The sequence below is a fragment of the Loxodonta africana genome, chromosome 3 (genome assembly GCF_030014295.1).
Source record: "Loxodonta africana isolate mLoxAfr1 chromosome 3, mLoxAfr1.hap2, whole genome shotgun sequence".
Classification (NCBI taxonomy): Eukaryota; Metazoa; Chordata; class Mammalia; order Proboscidea; family Elephantidae; genus Loxodonta; species Loxodonta africana.
This window is the reverse complement of record NC_087344.1, coordinates 120,536,723-120,559,992: the sequence shown is the minus strand read 5'-3', so window position 1 is coordinate 120,559,992 and position 23,270 is coordinate 120,536,723. Positions and strand designations below refer to the sequence as shown.

At 36.8% G+C, this 23,270-nt stretch overlaps 1 protein-coding gene across 2 annotated transcripts in view; it reads left to right on the top strand.

The window, feature by feature from the left end:
* Window positions 1-23,270, top strand: part of USP33 (ubiquitin specific peptidase 33) — an 88,986-nt gene that overhangs the window by 34,579 nt on the left and 31,137 nt on the right. For both annotated transcript variants that reach the window (XM_010591176.3, XM_010591177.3), the window contains exons 6-11: window positions 3,962-4,064; window positions 7,260-7,329; window positions 11,671-11,784; window positions 13,549-13,627; window positions 19,794-20,211; window positions 21,091-21,231. In XM_010591176.3, coding sequence (XP_010589478.1) covers window positions 3,962-4,064; window positions 7,260-7,329; window positions 11,671-11,784; window positions 13,549-13,627; window positions 19,794-20,211; window positions 21,091-21,231 — 925 coding nt within the window. The remainder of the gene's footprint in view (window positions 1-3,961; window positions 4,065-7,259; window positions 7,330-11,670; window positions 11,785-13,548; window positions 13,628-19,793; window positions 20,212-21,090; window positions 21,232-23,270) is intronic.

The window sequence follows — 23,270 nt, the reverse complement described above, 5'->3', positions numbered from 1 at the left end:
TATCCCTCGTTCCATGTGTTTCTGAATCCAGCATGATTTTCTAGCTGTTCCCTGTTGATGTACTGCTACAGCATTTTTGAATGATTTTCAACAAAATTTTATGCGCATATGGTACTAATGATATTGTTTGATAATTTCCACATTCTTTTGGATCACCTTTCTTTGGAATGGGCACAAGTGTGAATCTTTCCCAGTGGGTTGGCCAGGTAGCTGTCTTCCAAATTTGTTAGCATAGGTGAGTGAGTGCTTCCTGCGTTGCATCCATTTGTTGAAACATCTCAATTGGTATTCTGTCAATTCCTGGAGTCTTGTTTTTCACCAGTGCCTTCAGTGCAGCTTGAAATTCTTCCTTCAGTACCATCAGTTCTCGATTACATACTGCCTTCTAAAATGGTTGAACATTGACCAATTCTTTTTGGTACAGTGACTTTACGTATTTCTTCCATCCTCTTTTCATGCTTCCTATGTCTTTCAAAATTTTGCCCATAGAGTCCTTCAGTATTGCAACTTGAGGCTTGAACAACTTCTTCAGTTGTTTCAGTTTGAGAAATGCTGAACAGGTTCTTTCCTTTTGGTTTTCTAACTCTAGATCTTTGCACATTTCATTATAATACTTTATTTTATCTTCTCGAGCTGCCCCTTGAAATCTTCTGTTCAGCTCTTTTACGTTATCATTCTTCCGTTTGCTTTAGCTACTGTGTGTTCAGTAACAAATGTCAGAGTGTCTTCTTATTTCCAACTTGGTCTTTTCTTTCTTTCCTGTCTTTTGAATGACCTTTCGCTTTCACTATGTATGATGTCCTTGATACCATCCCACAACTCGACTGGTCTTTGGTCATTAGTGTTCAGTGCGTCATATTTATTCCTGAGATGGTTTCTAAATTCAGGTGGAATATACTCAAGGTCGTTCTTTGGCTCTCGTGGACTTGTTTTAATTTTGATGGTCTGTTCTGCAGTTGGTCCCTGGCCTTGTTCTAACTGTTGGTATTGAGCTTCTCCATTGGCTCATTCCACAAATGTAGTCGATTTAATTCCTGTGTATTCCATCTGGCCAGGTCTACTTGTATAGTCGCTGTTTATGTTATTGAAAAAGGTATTTGCAACGTGTATGTTGTCGATCTTGCAAAATTCTGTCGTGTGATATCTGACGTCGTTTCTATCACCAAGGCCTTATTTTCCAACTACTGATTCTTTTTCCTTGTTTCTGCCTTTCGCGTTCCAACCACCAGTAATTATCAATGCATCTTGATTGCATGTTCTGTCAATTTCAGACTGCAGTAGTTGGTAAAAATCTTGTTTCTTCATCTTTGTCATTATTGGTTGGTGTGTAAATTTGTGTAATAGTTGTATTAACTGGTCTTGCTTGTAGGTGTATGGATATTGTCCTGTCACTGACAGCGTTGTGCCTCAGGATAGATGTTCTTTTTGAAAATGTTGTCTTTGACGATGAATGCGATGCCATTCCCCTTCAATTTGTCATTCCCTGCATGGTAGACCATGATTGTCTGATTTGGAATGGCCAGTACGAGTCTATTTTAGCTCACTAATGCCTAGGACATTAATCTTCATGTGTTTCATTTCATTTTTGATGACTTCCAATTTTCCTAGTTTCATACTTCATATATTCCGATTACTAATGGATGTTTGCAGCTGTCTCTTCTCATTTTGAGTTGTGCCTCATCAGCAAATGAAGGACCCCAAAACGTTACTCCATCCACGTCATTAAGGTTGATGCTACTTTGAGGAGGCAGCTCTTCTCCAGTCCTATCTGAGTGCCTTCCAACCTAAGGGGCTCATCTTCTAGCACTGTATCAGTGTTCTGCTGCTGTTCATAAGGCTTTCACTGGTCAATTTTTTTTTTTAAGAAGTAGATGACCAGGTCCTTCTTCCTAGTTTGTCTTAGCCTGGAAGCTCTGCCAAAGCCTGTCTGCCATGGGTGACCCTGCTCATATTTGAAATACTGGTGGCAAAGCTTCCAGCATCACAGCAAAACACAAGCCACCATAGTGTGACAGGCTGACAGATGAGTGGTGGCATATAAAAATAGGAGAAGGGAAATGAAGAAGTTAGAATTGTTTTTTTCTAATTTATTCTGATCATCGTTCACTCTGTATGGTTTGATTAAGAAGCACATGCCCTTTCCCAAGTGTATTATAGAAATCATGTATTGTGTTTCTATAATCGCATTCTCTGATATCAGCTCTGTTAGATTTTTCTGTTTTATCTTTGTGCACATTGTAGGTAGACAGTTGTGATAATAAATTTGCTTGTTTCACACATTGTATAATTTGGGTATGTTTCAGACAGGAGTATTTGTTGCATTTCCTGTTTCACAATTGCGTGCCTGTGGTTAATAAATCACTGCCATTATTATTTTTCTCACTGATACCTCTTTGGCACTCAGAAATGTGCTTAGCCTCTTTTGAAACTCCTAATACTGTGAAAATAAGTTTTCTTGAACTCATCTTACATGATTAATAATGTGATGGGGTGACTAGAAGTTTAGGTCACATAAGCAATGGATAACAGTCTATAAGGGCAATACTTAATGTTCAGCTGGAAAGCTGGTTGGAAGAATAAGTGTAGAAAGGTCACAAAAGAAATACAAATAAAAATAATGACAAAATACTTCTGCACAAAAGTAAAACAGCTATCTGTTCCCGTTCCTGCCATAATAGATTGTAATGAATGTTGAATCTGGTAGAATAAGTATACTGATACTTTTTAGATGGTTTGTAAAATTTGTTAACACATGAAAGGTCTGAACTTAATCTCATGTAACTTTGTGGTGATTCCATTATTGAATAAATTACCCAGAGGAAAAAACTTATTTGTACAAATTTCTTTAGATGTACGAAATTTCTAGGTTGTTTTTAACCCAGTTTGTCACAGCATTTTAATAAAATAGCAGAGTATTGAAAACCATGCACATGTCATTAATAAGATTTTTTTTTTAAAAAAAAACAAGTTCTAGGTGATAAGATTTTAGATTTTTTAAACTTCTCCATGTTTAAATACTTTGTAATGAGTATGTCACAGCTTTATAAAAATAATCAGTTATTTAAAACAACAAAAAACCCAGTGAGAATATGAGACCTACTTGAATGTCTAGTAACAGATGCCGGAAGGGTAGAGTAAATGTTTAAAATGGGTGGGTATAATTACATGTGCATGCACTGTGGAGGTGGCATAGGGCAATAATAAATTGGAGAACTAAAGAGTACAGGTGAAATGCATGCTGCTGTTCAGCTTCCTCCTTATACAGATTGTTGTTAAAATGGGCTGAACGTGCTTAGATCTTCTGATATTACAAGAGGACTTGGGAATCCTGATTTTTATTGATGATTTCCATTTTTTTCAAATATTAACTCTGTGTTGTTTGTTTAACAGTGTGGGCTAGCATTTGGCCAGTAGACAGTCAGTTGTAACCTCTGAGTTTAAGCTAATTCTGGGGAATTAGTATTGGAATATTACATTACCATTTAAAATACGTGTTTGCACTATCTACTATGCATAAAAGGATACAAAGTAAGTGTTAGAAGTATTAGATTGTAGAAGTCTACAGACAAATTGGTGTTTTCTGGTAGGAAAAAAAAAAACTTGCATTTTTTTCCTGTAAAAATTTAGTAAAAACCTGAAAAGACGATATAGGATATGTACAGTAAGGCCTTTAGAGCTGCACTGACATCTCATTGAATTAGAGCTAGTGGAGTTTAAATTCTGAAGTAAGTTATAAAATGTGGCTTTATTATTCAAGTACATATGTTAAGAAAACCAGGATGACGTGTTTTTACCTAGTATAGATCCTTATTTCTTACAGAATATAAATTTTATTCTAATTACTAAAACCACAAATTTGTATGGAAGAGTTCTACTAATAAAATAACATGTAATTAATTTTTTAGAGCATAGATATTAGTTTCTTTTAATCTTAGGGTTTGTTAATCTTTTTTTAATCAAGGATTTTAAAATACCCAGTAACACAACATTGAAAACTCCTCTGGTTGCTGTATTCGATGATCTGGATGTAGAAGTGGAAGAAGAAGATGAACTTAAAGCGAGAGGTAAAGTAATTCTGCTGTGTAACACTCCTCCTTTGTATGATACTGCTCTTTTCTTTAGGAAGCTCTATAATGCAAATATTTCAAACTCTAGCTGAAAGGCACTCTAGAAACAGTAACCTAAAAATAAAACCTGCATTTGATCTAGTAAAATTGTGTTTGTAAAAAAAAGCAAACTGACGATTTTGGTGAGTAATAGTTGGTTTCTCTGGCATTTCTTTACCAAACCTGGGATCCCAATCTCTCTTTTGCAGTTGAGCATTATGACCTTTTTAACATATTTATCTTTTTATATCTGTTCTCAGCCCATTTTTTTATTCTTACCTATCAGCAGTAGAGGATTGTGGGGAGGTATTAAGATACCCTCTTAGCAGAATTTCCAAGGGCAACATTCATTTGAAAAAAGAATGAGGTGATTTTGATACACCTCTGCCTTGTTCCCCACCCCTTTCCCATTGAAACCCACTGGTTTAGAATTTTTCAAATTATTTTAAGCCCATAGTTCTTAGTACAAAGTTTTCTCTTTTGTAATTGATAAAAGGAATTTTAAACCTTTAAAACTTTATAATAATTTCAGTTATGATATAGTAATATGATAAAATAGCAGTGATTAAGAGCTTGGCTGCAAACGAAAAGGTTGGCAGTTTGAATCTACTGGCTGCTGCTTGAAAACCCTGTGGAGCAGTTTTACTGTATCCTATAGATTTTTTTTTTTTTTTATAGGGTTGCTATGAGTCAGAATCAACTTGATGGCAAATTTTTTTTTCCCCCACAAACCACTTTTTTTTTTTTATAGGGTTGCTATGAGTCAGAATCAACTCGATGGCAAATTTTTTTTTCCCCCACAAACCACTGCAAAGTATTACATAAATATTCTGGATTAGACAATTTGGAATATGGTTATGTGTATTTTTAAATAATTATCTGAAAATAAATAAGATAAAGTCTCACAGTAGCAGAGATAATATATAAATACTTTAGGTAATTAGGGTCTGTTAACCAATGCAATGAAACAGCTAGCATGATATAGTGAAAAGGGTTTTGAACTTGAGTAGGAAGATCCATGTTGATAGGAAGTTCTATATTTACTAATCAGCTGAGGCTTAGCTGCTACCTTGTTTATAAAATTAAGAAAAACTGTTCTAGTCCCACCCTACACTGTTGTGAGAATTAGTTGAAAGATTAAATGTGGAAAAGCTATGTTAATGTAAGGTATAGAATTTACAAATACTGTAATAAATTTATCCTTTATCCATTTCTGTTAACTTTATCAAATACTTATCAACAAATGTTAATTTGGCCATGTTTTAGGGATTCTTAGAAATTTAATTTTTCTTTGTGTTTTTGCGCTAAATCCAAATAACATTTTTAATTTTACTTTTGAATTATCTGATGTTATTTCATCTCTTATTTATTTATTTTCTTTTTTAAATTGTACTTTAAGGTTTACAGAACAAACTAGCTTCTCGTTAAAAAGTACACATATTTTATGACATTGGTTAACTACTCTGCAACACGTGAACACTTTCCCTTCTCGACCTTGGGTTCCCTATTACCAGCTTTCCTGTCTCCTCCTGCCTTCTGGTCCTCGCCCCTAGGCTGGTGTGCCTGTTTAGTTTCGTTTTGTTTTATGGGCCTGTCTAATCTTTGGCTAAAGGGTGAACCTTAGGAGTGACATCATTTTTGAGCTAAAAGGGTGTCTGGGGGCAGTACTCTCGGGGTTTCTCCAGTCTCTGTCAGGCCAGTAAGTCTGGTCTTTTTTTGTGAGTTAGAATTTTGTTGTACATTTTTCTCTAGTTCTATCTGGGATCCTCTGTTGTGATCCTTGTCAGAGTAGTCAGTGGTGGTAGCTGAGCACTATCTGTTAGTTCATTTTTTAATTTAATAATGATGTGAGTTGATGCAGGTGGATATGAATGTATGTGGAAAAGATAAAAATCATTCAGTGGCTCCTTAAAATTGTATTAGATTAAATCAAAGGAAGTCGCCATATTTGCAAGTTGAAAGTGTGCAGTTTGATATGGTTTAGCCTAATAAGTATTGCTGTCAGTGCAATAAATTGAAATGAGGAGGGAAAGGATGTTTATCATTTATTATGACATGGGCTTTTTGCATTGCCGTTTTACTATTTACTCACAATAATTAAATTTGGTTGTACTGAGAAGCGTAAGTTCCAGAACTAATGCTTTTTAAAATGTATATTCTTAGTTAAGTGACAATAGGAAAGACTGTGTGCTTTTGTAAATTTCAGAGATAGAACCAATAACTGGAGTTCTGTCACCAAAACTAAACCACTTATTGTCAAGCTGATTCTGATTCATGGAGATCTCATGTGTTGTAGAGTAGAACTGTGCTCCACAAAGTTTTTAAGGCTGTAACCTTTCTTCCGAGGTGCTTCTGGGTGGGTTTGAACTGCCAACCTTTCAGTTAGTGGTCAAGTGCTTCACCACTTATACCACTCAGGGAACTCCTGAAATTTTCTTACAGCTCAATAGTTTGGTGGCTCTGAGGTTTCCAAAAGTCTGGCCTCTCTGTGAGATGACTGAATTGCTAGATCATATTTCTGTAATGCTTAACATAGTTTGAGAGCTATGGCTACGTACTCAGTAAAGCCTACAAAATTGAGTCATTTTTGCATTATTGAATGATGACATATGTCTTGTTATCTTGTGGTGCTGTAACAGAAATACCTCAAGTGGATGGCTTTAACAAAGAGAAGTTTATTCTCTCACAGTTTAGAAGGCTAGATATCCAAGTTCAGGGTGCCAGCTCCAGGGGAAGGCTTTCTCTTTCTGTCAGCTCTGGGGGAAGGTCCTTGTTGTCAGTCTTCCCCTGGGTGTAGGAGCTTCTCAGCACAGGTACCCCGAGTCCAAATGACACTCTCCACTCCTGGTTCTTTTTGCTTGATGGTAATGAGGTCCCCTCCTCTCTGCTTGCTTCTCTCTTTTATGTCTCAAGAGACTGACTCAAGATAGAACCAAATCCTATAGATTGTGCCTTATTAACATAGCTGTCTCAATCCTGCTGATTAACAGCATAGAGGTTAGAATTTACAACATATAGGAAAATTACATCAGATCACAAAATGGAGGCCAACCACACAATACTGGAAATCATGGCCTAGCCAAGTTGACACACATTTTGTAGGGATGCAATTCAATCCATAGCAACATAATTTTGATTTTTTTTTCTTAATAGGGCTTACAGGTTTGAAAAATATTGGAAATACTTGTTATATGAATGCAGCTTTGCAAGCCCTTTCTAATTGGTAAGTAGAGAAATTAATTTTATTGTTGTTGCTTTGTTTGTGTAGTTTTTTTAAGATCACTATGAGGAGAAAACTATGCTTTTGTAGTATGCTGAGAAGAAAAATAGAGAGGGGAAGGGAAGAAAGGAAGAAATAACATTAGCAGCAATACAGGAAAGGATTAATAATTTTATTCATTTCCCTTAGCCAACAAACCAAACCAAATCTGTTGCCACTGAGTTGATTTCAACTCATGCTGACCCCATATATTACAGAATAGAACTATTCCATAGGGTTTTCTTGGCTGTAATCTTTACAGAAGCAGATTCCCAGGCCTTTCTTCTGCAGCACTATTGGGTGGGTTTGAACCACCAACCTTTAGGTGAGTAGCCAAGAGCAAACTCTTTGCGCCAATCAGGGACCTTCCCTTGCCAACAGGATTCCACAAATTCCCTCACCTTCCTGGACACACACACACACACACACACACACAGACACAGACACAGACACACACACACACACACATATATGGACACACACATACATATATGTTTTCACTTTCTGTAATGTTCCCATTTAGAAAATGATGTGATTTAACCGAAGGTTTAAAATGAAAATATCTTCATACTGACTGACTACCAAGGTAGAATAGACTAGAATCTGGGCTGGGACATAAACCACTGTTGTTCCAAAAGGGTTACTCTATGTGTGCCTGCAGTTTGCTAGGACGGCAGTTCTGGCTTAGTCCCTAGGTGGTTGTATGCCTTTGAATGGATCATTTGTTTTTTACAAATAGAAAATGAGTTTAAAGTAATTAATTCCTCAAATCCCTTTTAGTTCAGCGATTTTATAAAAATATTTTATATTTTTCTCTAGTTAGAAAGCCTCGTAAAGAATCCTGATTTTTTTTCCCTAAACATACAATTTAGTGGTATTGCTTACATTCTTTGAGTAGCGCAACCTTACTCTCCTTTTCTGAGCTGTTGCTCCCTCATTAACATAAATTCACTGCCCCCCAAGATTCCTATCTAATCTTTCGAGTTGCTGTTGTCAGTTTGATACCATATAGATAGTTTTTAAAAGAGTGTAATGCTCAAGGCAGACCTTTTTTACTAGTTTCTAAACTATTGTTTGGTTTTGAGATAACTTCAGGGGATATTTTTGGTTTAAGATTTAAAGATGATCTCAGGGCAATAGTTTGAGGGGTTCATCTACCTTCCATGGCTCCAGAAAGTCTAGAGTCTGTGAAAATGTGAAATTCTGTTCTGTATTTTCTCCTTTTTGATCAGGGTTCTTCTATGAAATCTTTAATCAAAAAGTTCAGTAATGGTAGCTGGGCACCACCCAGTTCTTCTGGTCTCATGGCAAAGGAAGCAGTTGTTCATGGAGGCAATTAGCTACATATTCCGTATCCTCCTCCTGTTGCTGACTCTTCTCCTTCCTCTGTTGTTCCAGATGAATGGAGACCAATTCTTGTGCCTTGGATGGCTGCTTGCAAGCTTTTAAGATCCTAGGGAGTATGTATTGAGCTAGGAGGTAGAACAGAAGCACTAAGCACATTATTAGGCTAATTAGCTGGCATGTCCCATGAAAGCATGATCCTAAACCTCCAAACCAAGGAACCAAGTGCCATGAAGTTTCTGGTTGTACATAAGTAACCTCAGTAGCTAAAAAAAAAAAAACCTACTCTTTTTTGTTGTTGTGAATATATCTATTACAAAACTTCTGCCAATTCAACTTTTTATAGGTGTGCAACTTATTGACAACAATTACAATAATTGGCTGTGCAACCCTACCCTTAATGAATGTGATTTTTCCATCACCGTTAACCTGCTTTTTCCCTCTCCCTCCTGCCCCTGGTAACCACTAATAAACTTTGTTTTCTATATATTTGCCTTTCCTTGTCTTTTTTTATGGAAACCTTGGTGGTGTAGTGGGTAAGTGCCTGTGGCTGCTAACCAAAAGGTTGGCAGTTCAGATCCACCAGGTGCTCCTTGGAAAACTCTATGGGGCAGTTCTACTCTGTCCTATAGGGTCGCTATGAGTCAGAATTGACTCGATGGCGACGGGTTTGTTTTTTTGTTTGTTTTGTCTTTTTATATAAGTGAATTCATACAATATTTGTCCTTTCGCGATTGGCTTATTTCTCACAGCATAGTGTCCCGAATTTTGTTGTTTTTTAAATCATAGTGCCACAAGGTAGGTAGGGGCAGATACTATGCTTCAGTTTGGACACATTGAATCAGGACCAGAATTCAGAATTCACTATCTTTGGCATACTGTTTGTTTTACTGGGTTGCCTTTTAGAACAGTAGTTGGAGACTGAACATAGGCGTTCCTGATTGCTTTTCTAATTTCCCTTGCTTTAGGATGTCCTTTCACCAGTTTTCTTCCCCAAATAATCTCATTTTTATTTAGTTATAACTTTCTATATGTACCTTCAATTGTCTACCATGTGCCATAATCCTGTGAAATAGCGAGAACTCAGTTTTTATTAAGTGATCAGAAAAGGACTCTTTGAAGAAGTAACATTTAATTTGAAACTTAAACAGTGAGTACAAGTTAGTTGGATGAAAGGGTAGGGAGGATATTCCAGATAGAAGGATCAACACTGTGAAAACCTTGAGCTGGGAAAGAGCTTTACAGTTTTGAGAAACCAGAAGAAAACCTTTATGACAGGAGTATGGTGAGTATGGGAGTTAGTGATATGGCACAGGTCCCAGGTCATGTAGGACATGTGAAGCATATAAGTCCTTATTTTCAGTGTAGTAAAAAGCCGTTAAGGAGCCCTGATAGCACAGTGGTTAAGTGCTCAGCTGCAAACTGAAAGATCAGCAATTTGAGCCCACCAGCTGCTCTGTGGGAGAAAGATGTGGCAGTCTTCTATAAAGATTAAAAAAAAAAAAAAGATTACAGCTTTGGAAACCCTCTGGGGCAGTTCTACTTTGTCCTCTAGCGTTGCTATGAGTTGAAATTGATTCGTCAGCAATGGGTTTGGTTTGATTAGGAAGCCATTGAAGTGTTTTTACAACAGTGGAGTTAAAATAATCCAATCTAAATTTTAAAAAGAGCACTGTGGTTGCCATGTGGACAGTGGATTAGAGGGGGGAAGAGAATGGAATTAGGAAGACCAGTTAGGAGGCTGTTGTAATTTAGGCAGGAAATGGTGATAGCTTGCATCAGCTAGGGTAATAGGAAAAGAGTGAATGGATGGCAGATAAACATTTTTAGGAGAATGATTGGTTGATAGGATATGGATGGAGTGGACAGAGAAAGGGAGGTGTATAGTTTAATAATAGTAATGTAATAAAAAAAAATTTTTTTTTTTAATCATACTATGAAAGAACCCTATAGGTCAGTGCTATTGTTTTCTTGTTTATGCAAATGAGAAAAAGTTTAAAAAACTTTGCCAAGGTTACTAGCCAGTAAGTACTAGAGCAGAATTTTGAATCGAATTTTGTGTGTGTTGCTCCAAATATCCTCTGTTCTGGACTCTACATAGTACTGCTTTCATGAATTTTCTTTGCAACTCCTTTCATTTCGTTGGAAAAGATGTGGATGACAAGGTTATAGTGTTACTAAGAAATGGCTTAGTGGATATCTGTCAGATCCCTGGGTAAATTTATTGCAGGTCAGGGTTTGGTTCTTTGCCCAGTTAGTTTCTTGTAACTGAATAGATTCAAAGGGGGGTTGGGTTCCCTCAAGTGACTCAAACTCATAAAAAACTATACTGCCTTAAAAATTTCTAGCTTGTACCACTGGTTAGATAGCTATAGCATTTTCTAAGATACAGAAACCTAGAGGAAGAACATATCCACTTGAAAGTTAGCTTTGAATGTGTTAAATTTGAGATGCCCATGATAGCCATCAGTTTGGGCATTTGATAAAGTCTGGAGTGCAGATGAGATATTTGCCTTTATGTAAATTTGGCCATCATTGGCATATATGTGAAATATAAGATCACCCAGGGAAAAGAGTGGTAGAGAGAGGAAAAGTGTTAAGATCAAGTTCTGAGAAACCCTCATATTTAGATGTCTGTTAATAATGAAAAGAACAAAAAAGAAGAGAGTTGCCAGAGAGATAAAGAGGAAAAGTAAAAAAGTGCATTACAGTGGTCAAGAGAAGGATTGTTCAGGAATGAGGGAATAATCACCTGTGACAGATGCTCTTGAGAGGGATTGAAAGGTGTGAATTGGATCTGGACTTTGGTGATACGTAGGGAGAAATCCTAGCTGTAAACAGGAGCAGAGAAATAATAGGTACTGGGAGATTAGTGCCGTCAGTTCTCTTGAATGACTAGAAGTTGATCCGTGTTAACCTTCGATTCTACTCTGACATTTTTCTTTCTTCGTTTTTAATTAGCCCACCTTTGACACAGTTTTTTCTTGATTGTGGAGGACTAGCTCGAACAGATAAGAAACCGGCCATTTGTAAAAGTTATCTCAAACTAATGACAGAACTGTGGCATAAAAGCAGGTATGCACTTACTATTTTTTGTCTTCTTTATTTTAAAATGAATACTATAAATATTAAAAGGATGGAGGTACATTTATACAGCTAAAAAAAGCAGAAGAGAAACAAATTTGAGCGCAAGTCTTGAGTTCTGTTTTGGGCATGTTATGTTGAAACTGAACATCTAAGTGAAGATGTCATATAAAACAAATAATTGCCACTGAGTTGACTCGGACTCACGGTGACCCCGTATGTGTCAGAGTACAACTGCATTGCACAGGGCTTTTGGTGGCTGGTGTTTTGGAAGTAGTCCACCAGGCCTTTCTTCTAAAGCACCTCTGGGTGGACTCAGATCTTCAGCCTTTCAGTTAGCAGCTAAGCATGTTAACTGTACCACCCAGGGACTCCAGAGGTATCATATGGAAGTTTAGAAGTATCTGGACTGGAAATACATTGTTGAACTGCTGAAGCAAGTTCAGGCTGCTATTATTGAAACCTTGAGTTTTAATGCAGAAGTAGATATTCTGACAATGCTAAAATCAAACCATAGACACTTCTATCATTTTTCAGTTTTTTTCCTTATGTTTATTCTAAGGTGTAGTATTAGAATAATTGTTTGCTGTAATATTTAGTTTTAGAGCTATTTAGGGAATAGCTTTTACCAAACCTAACCATCTTGTTTTTTTTCCCAGCTTTAGCATTGACTGTTTTACTTTTAAGTAAGACTCTTGGAATTTTAATGGTTTGTTATGTGAAAATTTCTGTGGTTACTCAAGTTTTAACCTTCCTATACTCATAAGTATCTCAGAGTTTTCTTTGAGATATTTGACTTTCTAGGAAGGGTAAAAGTATTTCTTGAGTTAAATGAATCTTAATACTGTCATTTCAATGTGCTGGGAAAAGAGAACGGAGCTCTTTAAGGAGCTCTTCTCGGGGGCGTGTAAAGGTAAGTATTATTCAGATCTCTAACATTACAAACCAGATCTCCTGTAAAGAATAATCCATTGCTGCCACAGAATCTCAAGTTTCTAACTCCCTTTCTACATAGGAGCACTTGCGCAGAACTGTTGTGTTTAAACTTCTTGTCCTGTAACTGTACTTTAAACTTAATGTTTTTGGAAGTTTACCAAACTTCAAAACCATTATAGAACAGAATTCTTAATTGGTTAAGTTTCTTGTAAGCGCCTGACCTTTTTATACATTTGGTTTACTTTTTGTTTGGTTTTGTGGGTATTTGATGAGTGGTTTTAAGTTTTATTTGGATAGTGTACTAAGGTGCTTCTTAATTATCCCAGCAAAGAAGTTTTATTTTAAGTAATGATAGAAGTCTTTTTGAAAAGTCATACAGTGAAGCAACATGGGGGAGGAGAGCAGTAAAATAACTGCTTATGTATTTACCAGAGGTCCCTGGGTGCTGCAGATGGTTTGCAGATTGGCAGCTAACCTAAAGGTTGTGGGTTCGAGTCCACCCAGGGGCTCCTCGGAAGAAACGCCTGATCGTCTGCATCCATAAATATTATAGCCAAAGACAGCCCTATGAAGCAGTTCTGCCCTGTAACACATTGGGTCGCCATGAGTTGGACTCGATGGCAAGAGTTTTTTTTTTTTAAATATATTTATCAATGATGAGATGTTCTGATGAGCCTATGAAAAATAATGCTGGACATTGCTGAATGATTTTTTTGAAACATAATCACTTTTCAGTTAGTACTTTGAATTCTTGGTTATTTCTAAAATAAAAATTAAAAATCACAGAATTTATCTCCTTAAATATATTTTCTTACTCAGGCCAGGATCTGTGGTGCCTACTAATCTGTTTCAAGGAATTAAAACTGTAAATCCAACATTTCGGGGGTATTCCCAGCAGGTAAGTCTTTATATTGCTTTTCAATCATAGTATGAGTAATCTTTTATAAATTCGGTGAAAATGCTATTATGGTTTAATATAGTCATTTGTATTCTGATATAATTTGCTTATTTCATTTGCCCATTTATTTTTTGGGGTCATCATTCTTTGTGTCTTTCTTTACCATATTTGTTGCTTATAATTTTCCTACTTTCTTTGAATATTATTATGATTTTTTGAAATTTTTAAAATTTGGCATGCTGAAGATATGTCAATATATTTCTTCTAGTGCTTTTAGCTTAGAAAAATTTCACAAAGATCAGATAAATTTTCACTTTTTCTATGTTTTATTCTTATAATTTACATTTAATTCTTCAATATATGTGGCATTTATTTCAGTATTATAATCCAAATTAAGTTATTTCACAAACAGCCAAGAAATTGTCCCAGTTATTTAGAAGCTCTTCCTATCTGATTTTTAAAATTTCCTCTTCGTTAATCTTTATTTATGCTTTTACTAACATATAATAGGGTCTAATTCTGGGCTTTAAAATTTTTTTTTTTAATTGTGCTTTAGGTGAAGGTTTACAGAGTAAATTAGTTCAGTAACTTATACACAAACTGTTCCGTGACATAGGTTACACTCTCCGCAACGCGTCAGCACTCCCTGAGTTCTCCATTTCCATTCCTCCAGTTTTTCTGCTCTTCCTGCCTTCTCATCTTTGCTTTTGGGCAGGTGTTGCCCTTTTGGTGACATACAGATGATTGTTTTAAGGAGCACTTTCCTTAACCAGTGTTACTGTTTATTTTATAGGCCTATTATTTGGCTAAAAGGTGATCTCTGGGAATGGCTTCAATTCCAAGTTAGAAGTGTGTCTAAAGGCCATACTCTCAGGGGTTCCTCCAGTCTCTGTTGGACCAGTAATATCTGGTCTTTTTTATGAATTTCAATTTTGTTCTGCAATTTTTTCCTGCTCTTACTGGGACCTTCTGTTGTGATCCTGGTCAGAGCGGTTGATAGCAGTAGCTGGGTCCTTAGCCTTCAAGTCCAGTAATTCAGTCCTACAAGGTGTTTGGTTGTGTCTAGGATGTTTCCATGACTGTGCCCCTGTGTGCTCTATTATATATACATGTATGTGAATATACATGCAGCGTATACATAAACGCATGTGGAAATAGCCATAGCCAAACCTATATATGCACATGGCTGTGCTTCCGTAGGCCCTCCCATACCTATTCAGCGTACATATCTACTTAATGTATCTACTCATAAATTATTTTATGTTATTAGTGTTGTAGGATTGTATATATTTATTGTTATTGCCTTTTATTCTTGTGTACCTCTCAGTGTCTTCCCCTCCTTGATGATGTCGTGTTGACTTCCCCCATGTCTTATACTGCCTTTCCCTTCACCAGAGTTAACACATGTCTACTCTCTAGTTAGTGATTTTCCTACCTTCCCCCTCCCGTCCCTGGTAACCATCAAAAAATGTTTCTTTCTCTGTATAAACCTTTTCTTGTCTGTTTATAATAGTGGTCTCATAAAAGGTTTATCGTTTTGTGATTATTTCACTCTGCATAAAGCAGTCCAGATTCATCCATGCTCTGAGGTGCTTTGCAGATTCGTCACTGTTCTTTATCATTGCGTAGCATTCCACCATGTGTATGTGCCATAGTTTTTTTTATCTATTCATCTGTTGATGGGCACCTAGGTTGTTTCCATGTTTTTACTATCATGAGTAGTGCTGCAGTGAACGTGGGTGTGCATATGTCTATTCGTGTAATGGCTCTTATTTCTCTAGGATATATACCTAGGAGTGGGATTGCTGGATAGTATTTTATTTCTGTTTCTAGCTTTTTAAAGAAGCACCACATCCTTTCTCCATAGTGGTTTTACCATTTTACATTCCTACCAGCAGTGTATAAGAAGTTCCAGTCTCCCCACAATCTCTCCAACGTTTGTTGTTTACTGGTTTTTTTTTTTTTGGATCAGTGCCGTTATTGCTGGGGTGAGATGGTATCTTACTGTAGTTTTGATTTGCATCTCTCTAATGGCAATTGATTGTGAGCATCTCTTCATGTGGTGGTGTTATTGTTGTTAGGTGCTGTCAAGTCGGTTCCGACTCATAGTGACCCTGTGCACAACAAAATGAAACACTGCCCGGCCCTGCGCCATCCTTACAATTGTTGTTATGCTTGAGCTCATTGTTGCAGCCATTGTGTCAGTCCACCTCGTTGAGGGTCTTCCTCTTTTCTGCTGACCCCGTACTCTGCCAAGCATGATGTTCTTCTCCAGGGACTGATCCCTCCTGACAGCATGTCCAAAATATGTAAGATGCAGCCTCACCATCCTTGCCTCTAAGAAGCATTCTGGCCACACTTCTTTCAAGACAGATTTGTTCGTTCTTTTGGAAGTCCATGGTATATTCAGTATTCTTTGCCAGTACCGCAATTCAAAGGCGTCACCTCTACTTTGGTCTTCCTTATTCATTGTTCAGCTTTCACATGCATATGATGTGATTGAAAATACCATGGCTTGGGTCAGGCGCACCTTAGTCTTCAGGGTGACATCTTTGCTCTTCAACACTTTGAAGAGGTCCTTTGCAGCAGATTTGCCCAATGCAGTGCGTCTTTTGATTTCTTGACCGCTGCTTCCATGGCTGTTGATTGTGGATCCAAATAAATGAAATTCTTGACAACTTCAGTCTTTTCTCCGTTTATCATGATGTTGCTCATTGGTCCAGTTGTGAGGATTTTTGTTTTCTTTATGTTGAGGTGTAATCCATACTGAAGGCTGTAGTCTTTGATCTTCATTAGTAAGAGCTTCAAGTCCTCTTCACTTTCAGCAAGCAAGGTTGTGTCATCTGCATAATGCAGGTTGTTAATGAGTCTTCCTCCAATCCTGACGCCCTGTTCTTCTTCATGTAGTCCAGCTTCTCGTATTATTTGTTCAGCATACAGATAAAAAAAAAAAAAAAAAGGTATGGTGAAAGAATACAACCCTGACACACACCTTTCCTGACTTTAAACCAATCAGTATCCCCTTGTTCTGTCTGAACAACTGCCTCTTGATCTATGTAAAGGTTCCTCAGGAGCACAATTAAGTGTCCTGGAATTCCCATTCTTTGCAGTGTTACCCATAGTTTGTTATGATCCACACAGTCAAATGCCTTTGCATAGTCAAGAAAACACAGGTAAACATTCTTCTGGTATTCTCTGCTTTCAGCCAGGATCCATCTGACATCAGCAATGATATCCCTGGTTCCACGTCCTCTTCTGAAACCGGCCTGAATTTCTGGCAGTTCCCTGTCGATATACTGCTGCAGCCATTTTTGAATGATGTTCAGCAAAATTTTGCTTGTGTGTGATATTAATGATATTGTCCTATAATTTCCACATTCGGTTGGATCACCTTTCTTGGGAATAGGCAAAAATATGGATCTCTTCCAGTCACTTGGCCAGGAAGCTGTCCTCCATATTCTTGGCATAGACGAGTGAGCACCTCCAGTGCTGGATCTGTTTGTTGAAACATCTCAATTGCTGTTCCATCAATTCCTGGAACCTTGTTTTTCGCCAATGCCTTCAGAGCAGCTTGGACTTCTTCCTTGAGTACTGTTGGTTCCTGATCATATGCCACCTCTGGAAATGGTTGAATATCGACTAATTCTTTTTGGTATAATGACTCTGTATTCCTTCCATCTTCTTTTGATGCTTCCTGCGTCGTTCAATATTTTCCCCGTGGAATCCTTCACTGTTGTAACTCGAGGCTTGAATTTTTTCTTCAATTCTTTCAGCTTGAGAAACACCAAGCGTGTTCTTCTGTTTTGGTTTTCCATCTCCAGCTCTTTGCACATGTCATTATAATACTTTACTTTGTCTTCTCGAGAGGCCCTTTGAAATCTTCTGTTCAGTTCTTTTACTTCGTCAATTCTTCCTTTTGCTTTAGCTGCTCGACGCTCAAGAGCAAGTTTCAGAGTCTCCTCTGACATCCATCTTGGTCTTTTCTTTCTTTCCTGCCTTTTCAGTGACCTCTTGCTTTCTTCATGGCTGATGTCCTTGATGTCATTCCACCGCTCCTCTGGTCTTCGGTCACTGGTGTTCAGTGCGTCAAATCTATTCTTGAGATAGTCTCTAAATTCAGGTGCGATATACTCAAGGTCATATTTTGGCCCTCGTGGACTTGCTCTGATTTTCTTCAGTTTCAGCTTGAACTTATATATGAGCTACTGATGGCCTGTTCCACAGTCGGCCCCTGGACTTGTTCTGACTGATGATATTGAGCTTTTCCATCGTCTCTTTCCACAGATGTAGTCAATTTGATTTCTGTGTGTTCCATCTAGCGAGGTCCGTGTGTATAGTTGCCGTTTATGTTGGTGAAAGAAGGTATTTGCAATGAAGAAGTCGTTGGTCTTGGAAAATTCTATCATTCAATCTCCAGCATTGTTTCTGCCACCAAGGCCATATTTTCCAACTACTGATCCTTCTTCTTTGTTTCCAACTTTTGCGTTCCAATCTCCATTAATTATCAATGTATCTTGATTGCATGTTCGATCAATTTCAGACTGCAGCAGCTGATAAAAATCTGTTTCTTCATCTTTGGCCCCAGTGGTTGGTGCGTAAATTTCAGTAATAGTCGTATTAACCGGTCTTCCGTGTAGGTGTGTGGATATTATCCTATCGCTGACAGCACTGTACTTCAGGATAGATCTTGAAATGTCCTTTTTTACGGTGAATGCAGCACCATTCCTCTTCGAGTTGTCATTCCCAGCATAGTAGACTATATGATTGCCCAATTCAAAATGGCCAATACCAGTCCATTTCAGCTCACTAATGCCTAGGATATCGATGTTTATGCATTCCATTTCATTTTTGACAATTTCCAATTTTCCTAGATTCATACTTCGTACGTTGCAGGTTCCGATTATTAATGGATGTTTGCAGCTGTTTCTGCTCGTTTTGAGTCGTGCCACATCAGCAAACAAAGGTCCTGAAAGCTTTACTGCATCTACGTCATTAAGGTTGACTCTACTTTGAGGAGGCAGCTCTTCCCCAGTCATCTTTTGAGTGCCTTCCAACCTGGGGGGCTCATCTTCCAGCGCTATATCAGACAGTGTTCCGCTGTTATTCGTAAGGCTTTCACTGGCAAATGCTTTTCAGAAGTAGACTGTCGGGTCCTTCTTCCTAGTCTGTCTTAGTCTGGAAGCTCAGCTGAAACCTGTCCTCCGTGGATGACCCTGCTGGTATCTGAATACCGGTGGCATAGCTTCCAGCATCACAACAACACACAAGCCCCCACAGTACGACAAACTGACAAGACACGTGGGGGCTTCATGTGTTAGCCATCTGAATATCTTCTTTGGCAAAGTGTATTTTTGGGCTGTCTAATCAGTTTCATTGACCTGTCTGTTTTTGTGGAGCCCTGGTGGTGCAGTGGTTAAAGAGCTTGACTGCTAATCAAAAGGTCGGCAGTTCGAATATACCAGGGGCTTCTTGGAAGCCCTTTGGGGCAGTTCTGCTCTGCCCTGCTTGGTCTCTGTGAGTTGGAATCAACCCGACCTGCAGTGGATTCAGTCTTTTTTTGAATTAGTATGGCATGGCAGATTCAATTGTAGCTTTTAGTATTAATCGCTGGTCCTTTTTCTTTTGTTTTGTTTTTCTTTTGTTTTAAACCTGTCTCCTTTTCACTTTTTCAGATGCAAATTATTGGATCTCACCTCTAGAGATTTGAGTTGGTAGGTGTGAGTTGAGGGCCAGGAATTTGTATTTTCAGTAAACACTCCAGGTTGATCAAGGATTTTTCTTTGAAATACAGTGCAATATTTGATAAAACTCTAATTTAAACTAACTTTATAAAATATTTGAATTTACGACATCTCTCTGAATCCTAATTGTCATATGAGGCAAATTCTTATTTTCTCTATGCCTTATTCTTCCATTTTTTTGTGGTTAATAGCACTACTCATAGCCGACATCCAGATTACCTTCAGTCTATTAATGTTTTATTTGCATAACTTTCTAGAATTTAGTTCTTCTCATCCTTCCAGTGCCTTATGTTCTACAAACCTGTATTTCTTAACGATGTTCATTTATGAATCAATTGATAACCACGTTTTGCATATTATCCTTTAAGTTTTTACATATACATATTTTTAATGAAGTGATAATATCTATGTTGCTGATGTATTAGGATGCTCAAGAATTCCTTCGATGTTTAATGGATCTTCTTCATGAAGAATTGAAAGAGCAGGTCATGGAAGTAGAAGAAGACACTCATGCTATAACAACTGAGGAGAGTATGGAAGAAGACAAGAGCCAGTCAGATGTAGATTTTCAGTCCTGTGAATCTTGTGGCAGTAGTGATAAAGCAGAAAATGAAAACGGATCTAGGGGCTTTTCTGAAGATAATAATGAAACAACAATGTTAATTCAAGAAGATGAGAACAATTCAGAAATGTCAAAGGATTGGCAAAGAGAGAAAATGTGCAATAAGATTAATAAAATAAATTCTGAAGGAGAATTAGATAAAAATAGAGACTCTGTGTCTGAAACAGTCAACTTGAACAACCAGGAAACTGTCAAAGTGCAAATACACAGCAGAGCTTCAGGTGACAATTTAATTTGATAATAAAAGTGGATAACTTTTCTTTTAATAAATACTCTCTGGTCCTTTACAGAAAAAAAAAAAAATTGCCAATTCCTGACCTGGATTGCATTAACTTTATTCCTTTCAGAAAGTCCTGGAATGAGTTTCTTCCCCTAACTGCCAAATATTCAGTCTGCTTTTAGTCATGGTTGAGATAATAAATGCCTGTGTGAAAAATATTTGTAAATTGGAAAAATCCCTGAAGATACTTTGTTTCAGGGTCTCTTATGAAAATATTTATTGAGTCCTTGTAAGTCCCTCCCATTGATAGGGCTATGTGTAATATACTAGGAATCCAACAATAAACTATCAAGATAGTTCTTGGGGAGTTTATATTTTCTGAACTCATCTTATGATTTAATTCTGAAAAAGATCCTTTTTGTCAAAGGGGTTTATTTCCTTTATTAGAGTAAGAATGAAAGAATTTATGATTTGCCTAAACGTCTTGTTTGAGTTTGATTGCTGACATACCATGTTAGTGATTACTATGTTAGTGTGGGAGGATAATCTCTTTTCCCATGTGGTTTTAGACCTTTCAAAAAAGTATCCTGAATATCTTTTATTTCTTTTTAAATATCTTAATATTAAATTGAGGCAAGTATGACAGTTTGTCTCACTTCCTGAATTGTCTGTAACAGTAGTGTGTTACAAACATTAAATGAGTTCCTAGTTGGAAAATCATTTATTTTGCTTAGAAATACTTTGTCAGCTGTTTCACTTCACATTTGTTAACGTGAATTGTGTTCAAAATCCTTAATTAAATCTCCAAATTAATTAACAGTATTTTACTTGTAGAAGAACTTAACATTTAAGATAATAATACAAATTTTAAATATTACAGAATATATTACTGATGTCCATTTAAATGACCTGTCTACACCACATATCCTCCCATCAAATGAAGGTGTTAATCCACGTTTATCAGCAAGCCCTCCAAAATCAGGCAATTTGTGGCCAGGATTGGCACCCACACACAAAAAAGGTAAAGGTCTTCATTATTCAAGTATAAATCATGAAATGTTAATCTGTCCTTTAAAACTGACTTAATAATATTTTTACACAACCATGACTTAAACATTTTTTTTGTGTGTAGAACTCTTTAATTTACATATAGTGTAATTAACTTTTTTTTGTGTAGAGTACTGTGAGTTTTAACACATACATAGATTGTTGTTATCACCACTGCAAACAGGATACAGAACAATTCCGACACCCCAAAGAATTCTCTCATGCTGTGTTTAAGCCCTGGCAATGTTGATCTCTTCTCTTTTCCTATTGTTGCCTTTTTCGGAATGTCATATAAATGAAATCATACAGTATATAGTCTTTCAAAGGTCACTTATTTCACTTAACATAAGACATTTGAGATTTAGTCACATTGTTGATTGTCTGAATAGCTCGTTCCTTTTTATTCCTGAGCAATATGGCTGGACCACAGTTTATCCCATTCATTCATTAAGACGTTTGGGTTGATCATGATTTGATTATGAATAATGCTGCTATGACATTCATGTACAAGTATTTGTGTGAACTTAAGTTTCCACTTGTAAATATCTAGAAGTAGACTGGGTTATATGTTAGTTTTTTTTTTTTTTTTTTAATAATATTTTATTGTGTTTTCGGTGCAAGTTTACACAATTTAGGCTCCCATTCAAGAATTTCTATGCATGTTGTTCAGGGACATTGGTTACATTCTTCACAATGTGTGAACATTCTCATTATTTCTGTTCTTGTTCCGTTTCCATTCATCTAGTCTCCTGCTCCCCTTACATTCTCATCTTTGTTTTAAAGTAATTGTTTACTGTTTGGTCTCATATGGAGATTTTTTAAAGGAGCACAGGTAATATTTTTTGAGCCAATTTGTTATTTTATGTTAGCTTTACATTTAACATTTTACAAAACTGCCAAACTGTTTTCTAGAGTGGCTGTGCCGTTTTGCATTCGCTAGCTATATATGGGAGTTCCAGTATTAAAAACTATAAACAGCGAAAGACAAAATAAATAAATGGGACCTCATAAAAATTAAAAACTTTTGTTCATCAAAAGACTTTACCACAAAAGTGAAAAGACAAGCTACTGACTAGCAGAGTATCTTTGGAAACTGTATATCTGATAAGAATCTAATAACCAAAATGAATATAAAACTTTGACAACTTAACAACAAAAATGACAACCCGGTAATACTTGAATGAACATTTCACTGAAGAGGACATTCAAATGGCCACCAAACATCTCAGTGAAAAGATGCTCAATGTCATTAGCTATCAGAGAGATACAAATCAAAATCGCGGTGGGATAACTATTTCACTCCCAGTAGGATAGTTAAGATTAAAAAAAAAAGAACAAATGTTGGCTCAGATGTGGAAAAGTTCGAACTCATATTTGTTGTTTTTGGCAGTGCAGAATGGTACTGCTGTTATAAAAAACAGTGTGCTGGGTCCTTAGAAAACTAAAAATAGAACAACTGTTTAACCCAGCAATTCTACCCCTAGTTATATACCTGAAAGACCTGAAAGCAAACACAGACTTATACACCAGTATTCATTGCAGCACTCTTTACAATAACCAAAAGGTGGAAACAACCTAAATGCCCATCAGCAGATGAATGGATAAACAAAATGTGGTGCATATGTACACAGAAATACTACTCAGCCAGTAGGAGAAATGAAGTGTTGATACATATTACAGTATGAATGGGGCTTGAAGATATTTTGCTGAATGAAATAAGTCAATCACAAAAGTACATGTATGACGTCACTTATATAAAAAGACAAGAAAAGGTAAATGTATAGAGACCAGTGTTTATTAGTGGTTACCAGAGGCGGCAGGGAGAGGGAAAGGAGGGGATTATTGCTTATAGGGTACTGAATTTCAGTTTACCGTGATGGAAAAATTGCATTTATTAAGGGTAGGGTTGCACAGACGATTTTAAGTGCTGTCAGTAAATTGTACGCCTGTAAAATTTGAATTGACAAAAGTTGTGTGATAGACATATTTACAACCATGACCAAAAAAAAAAAA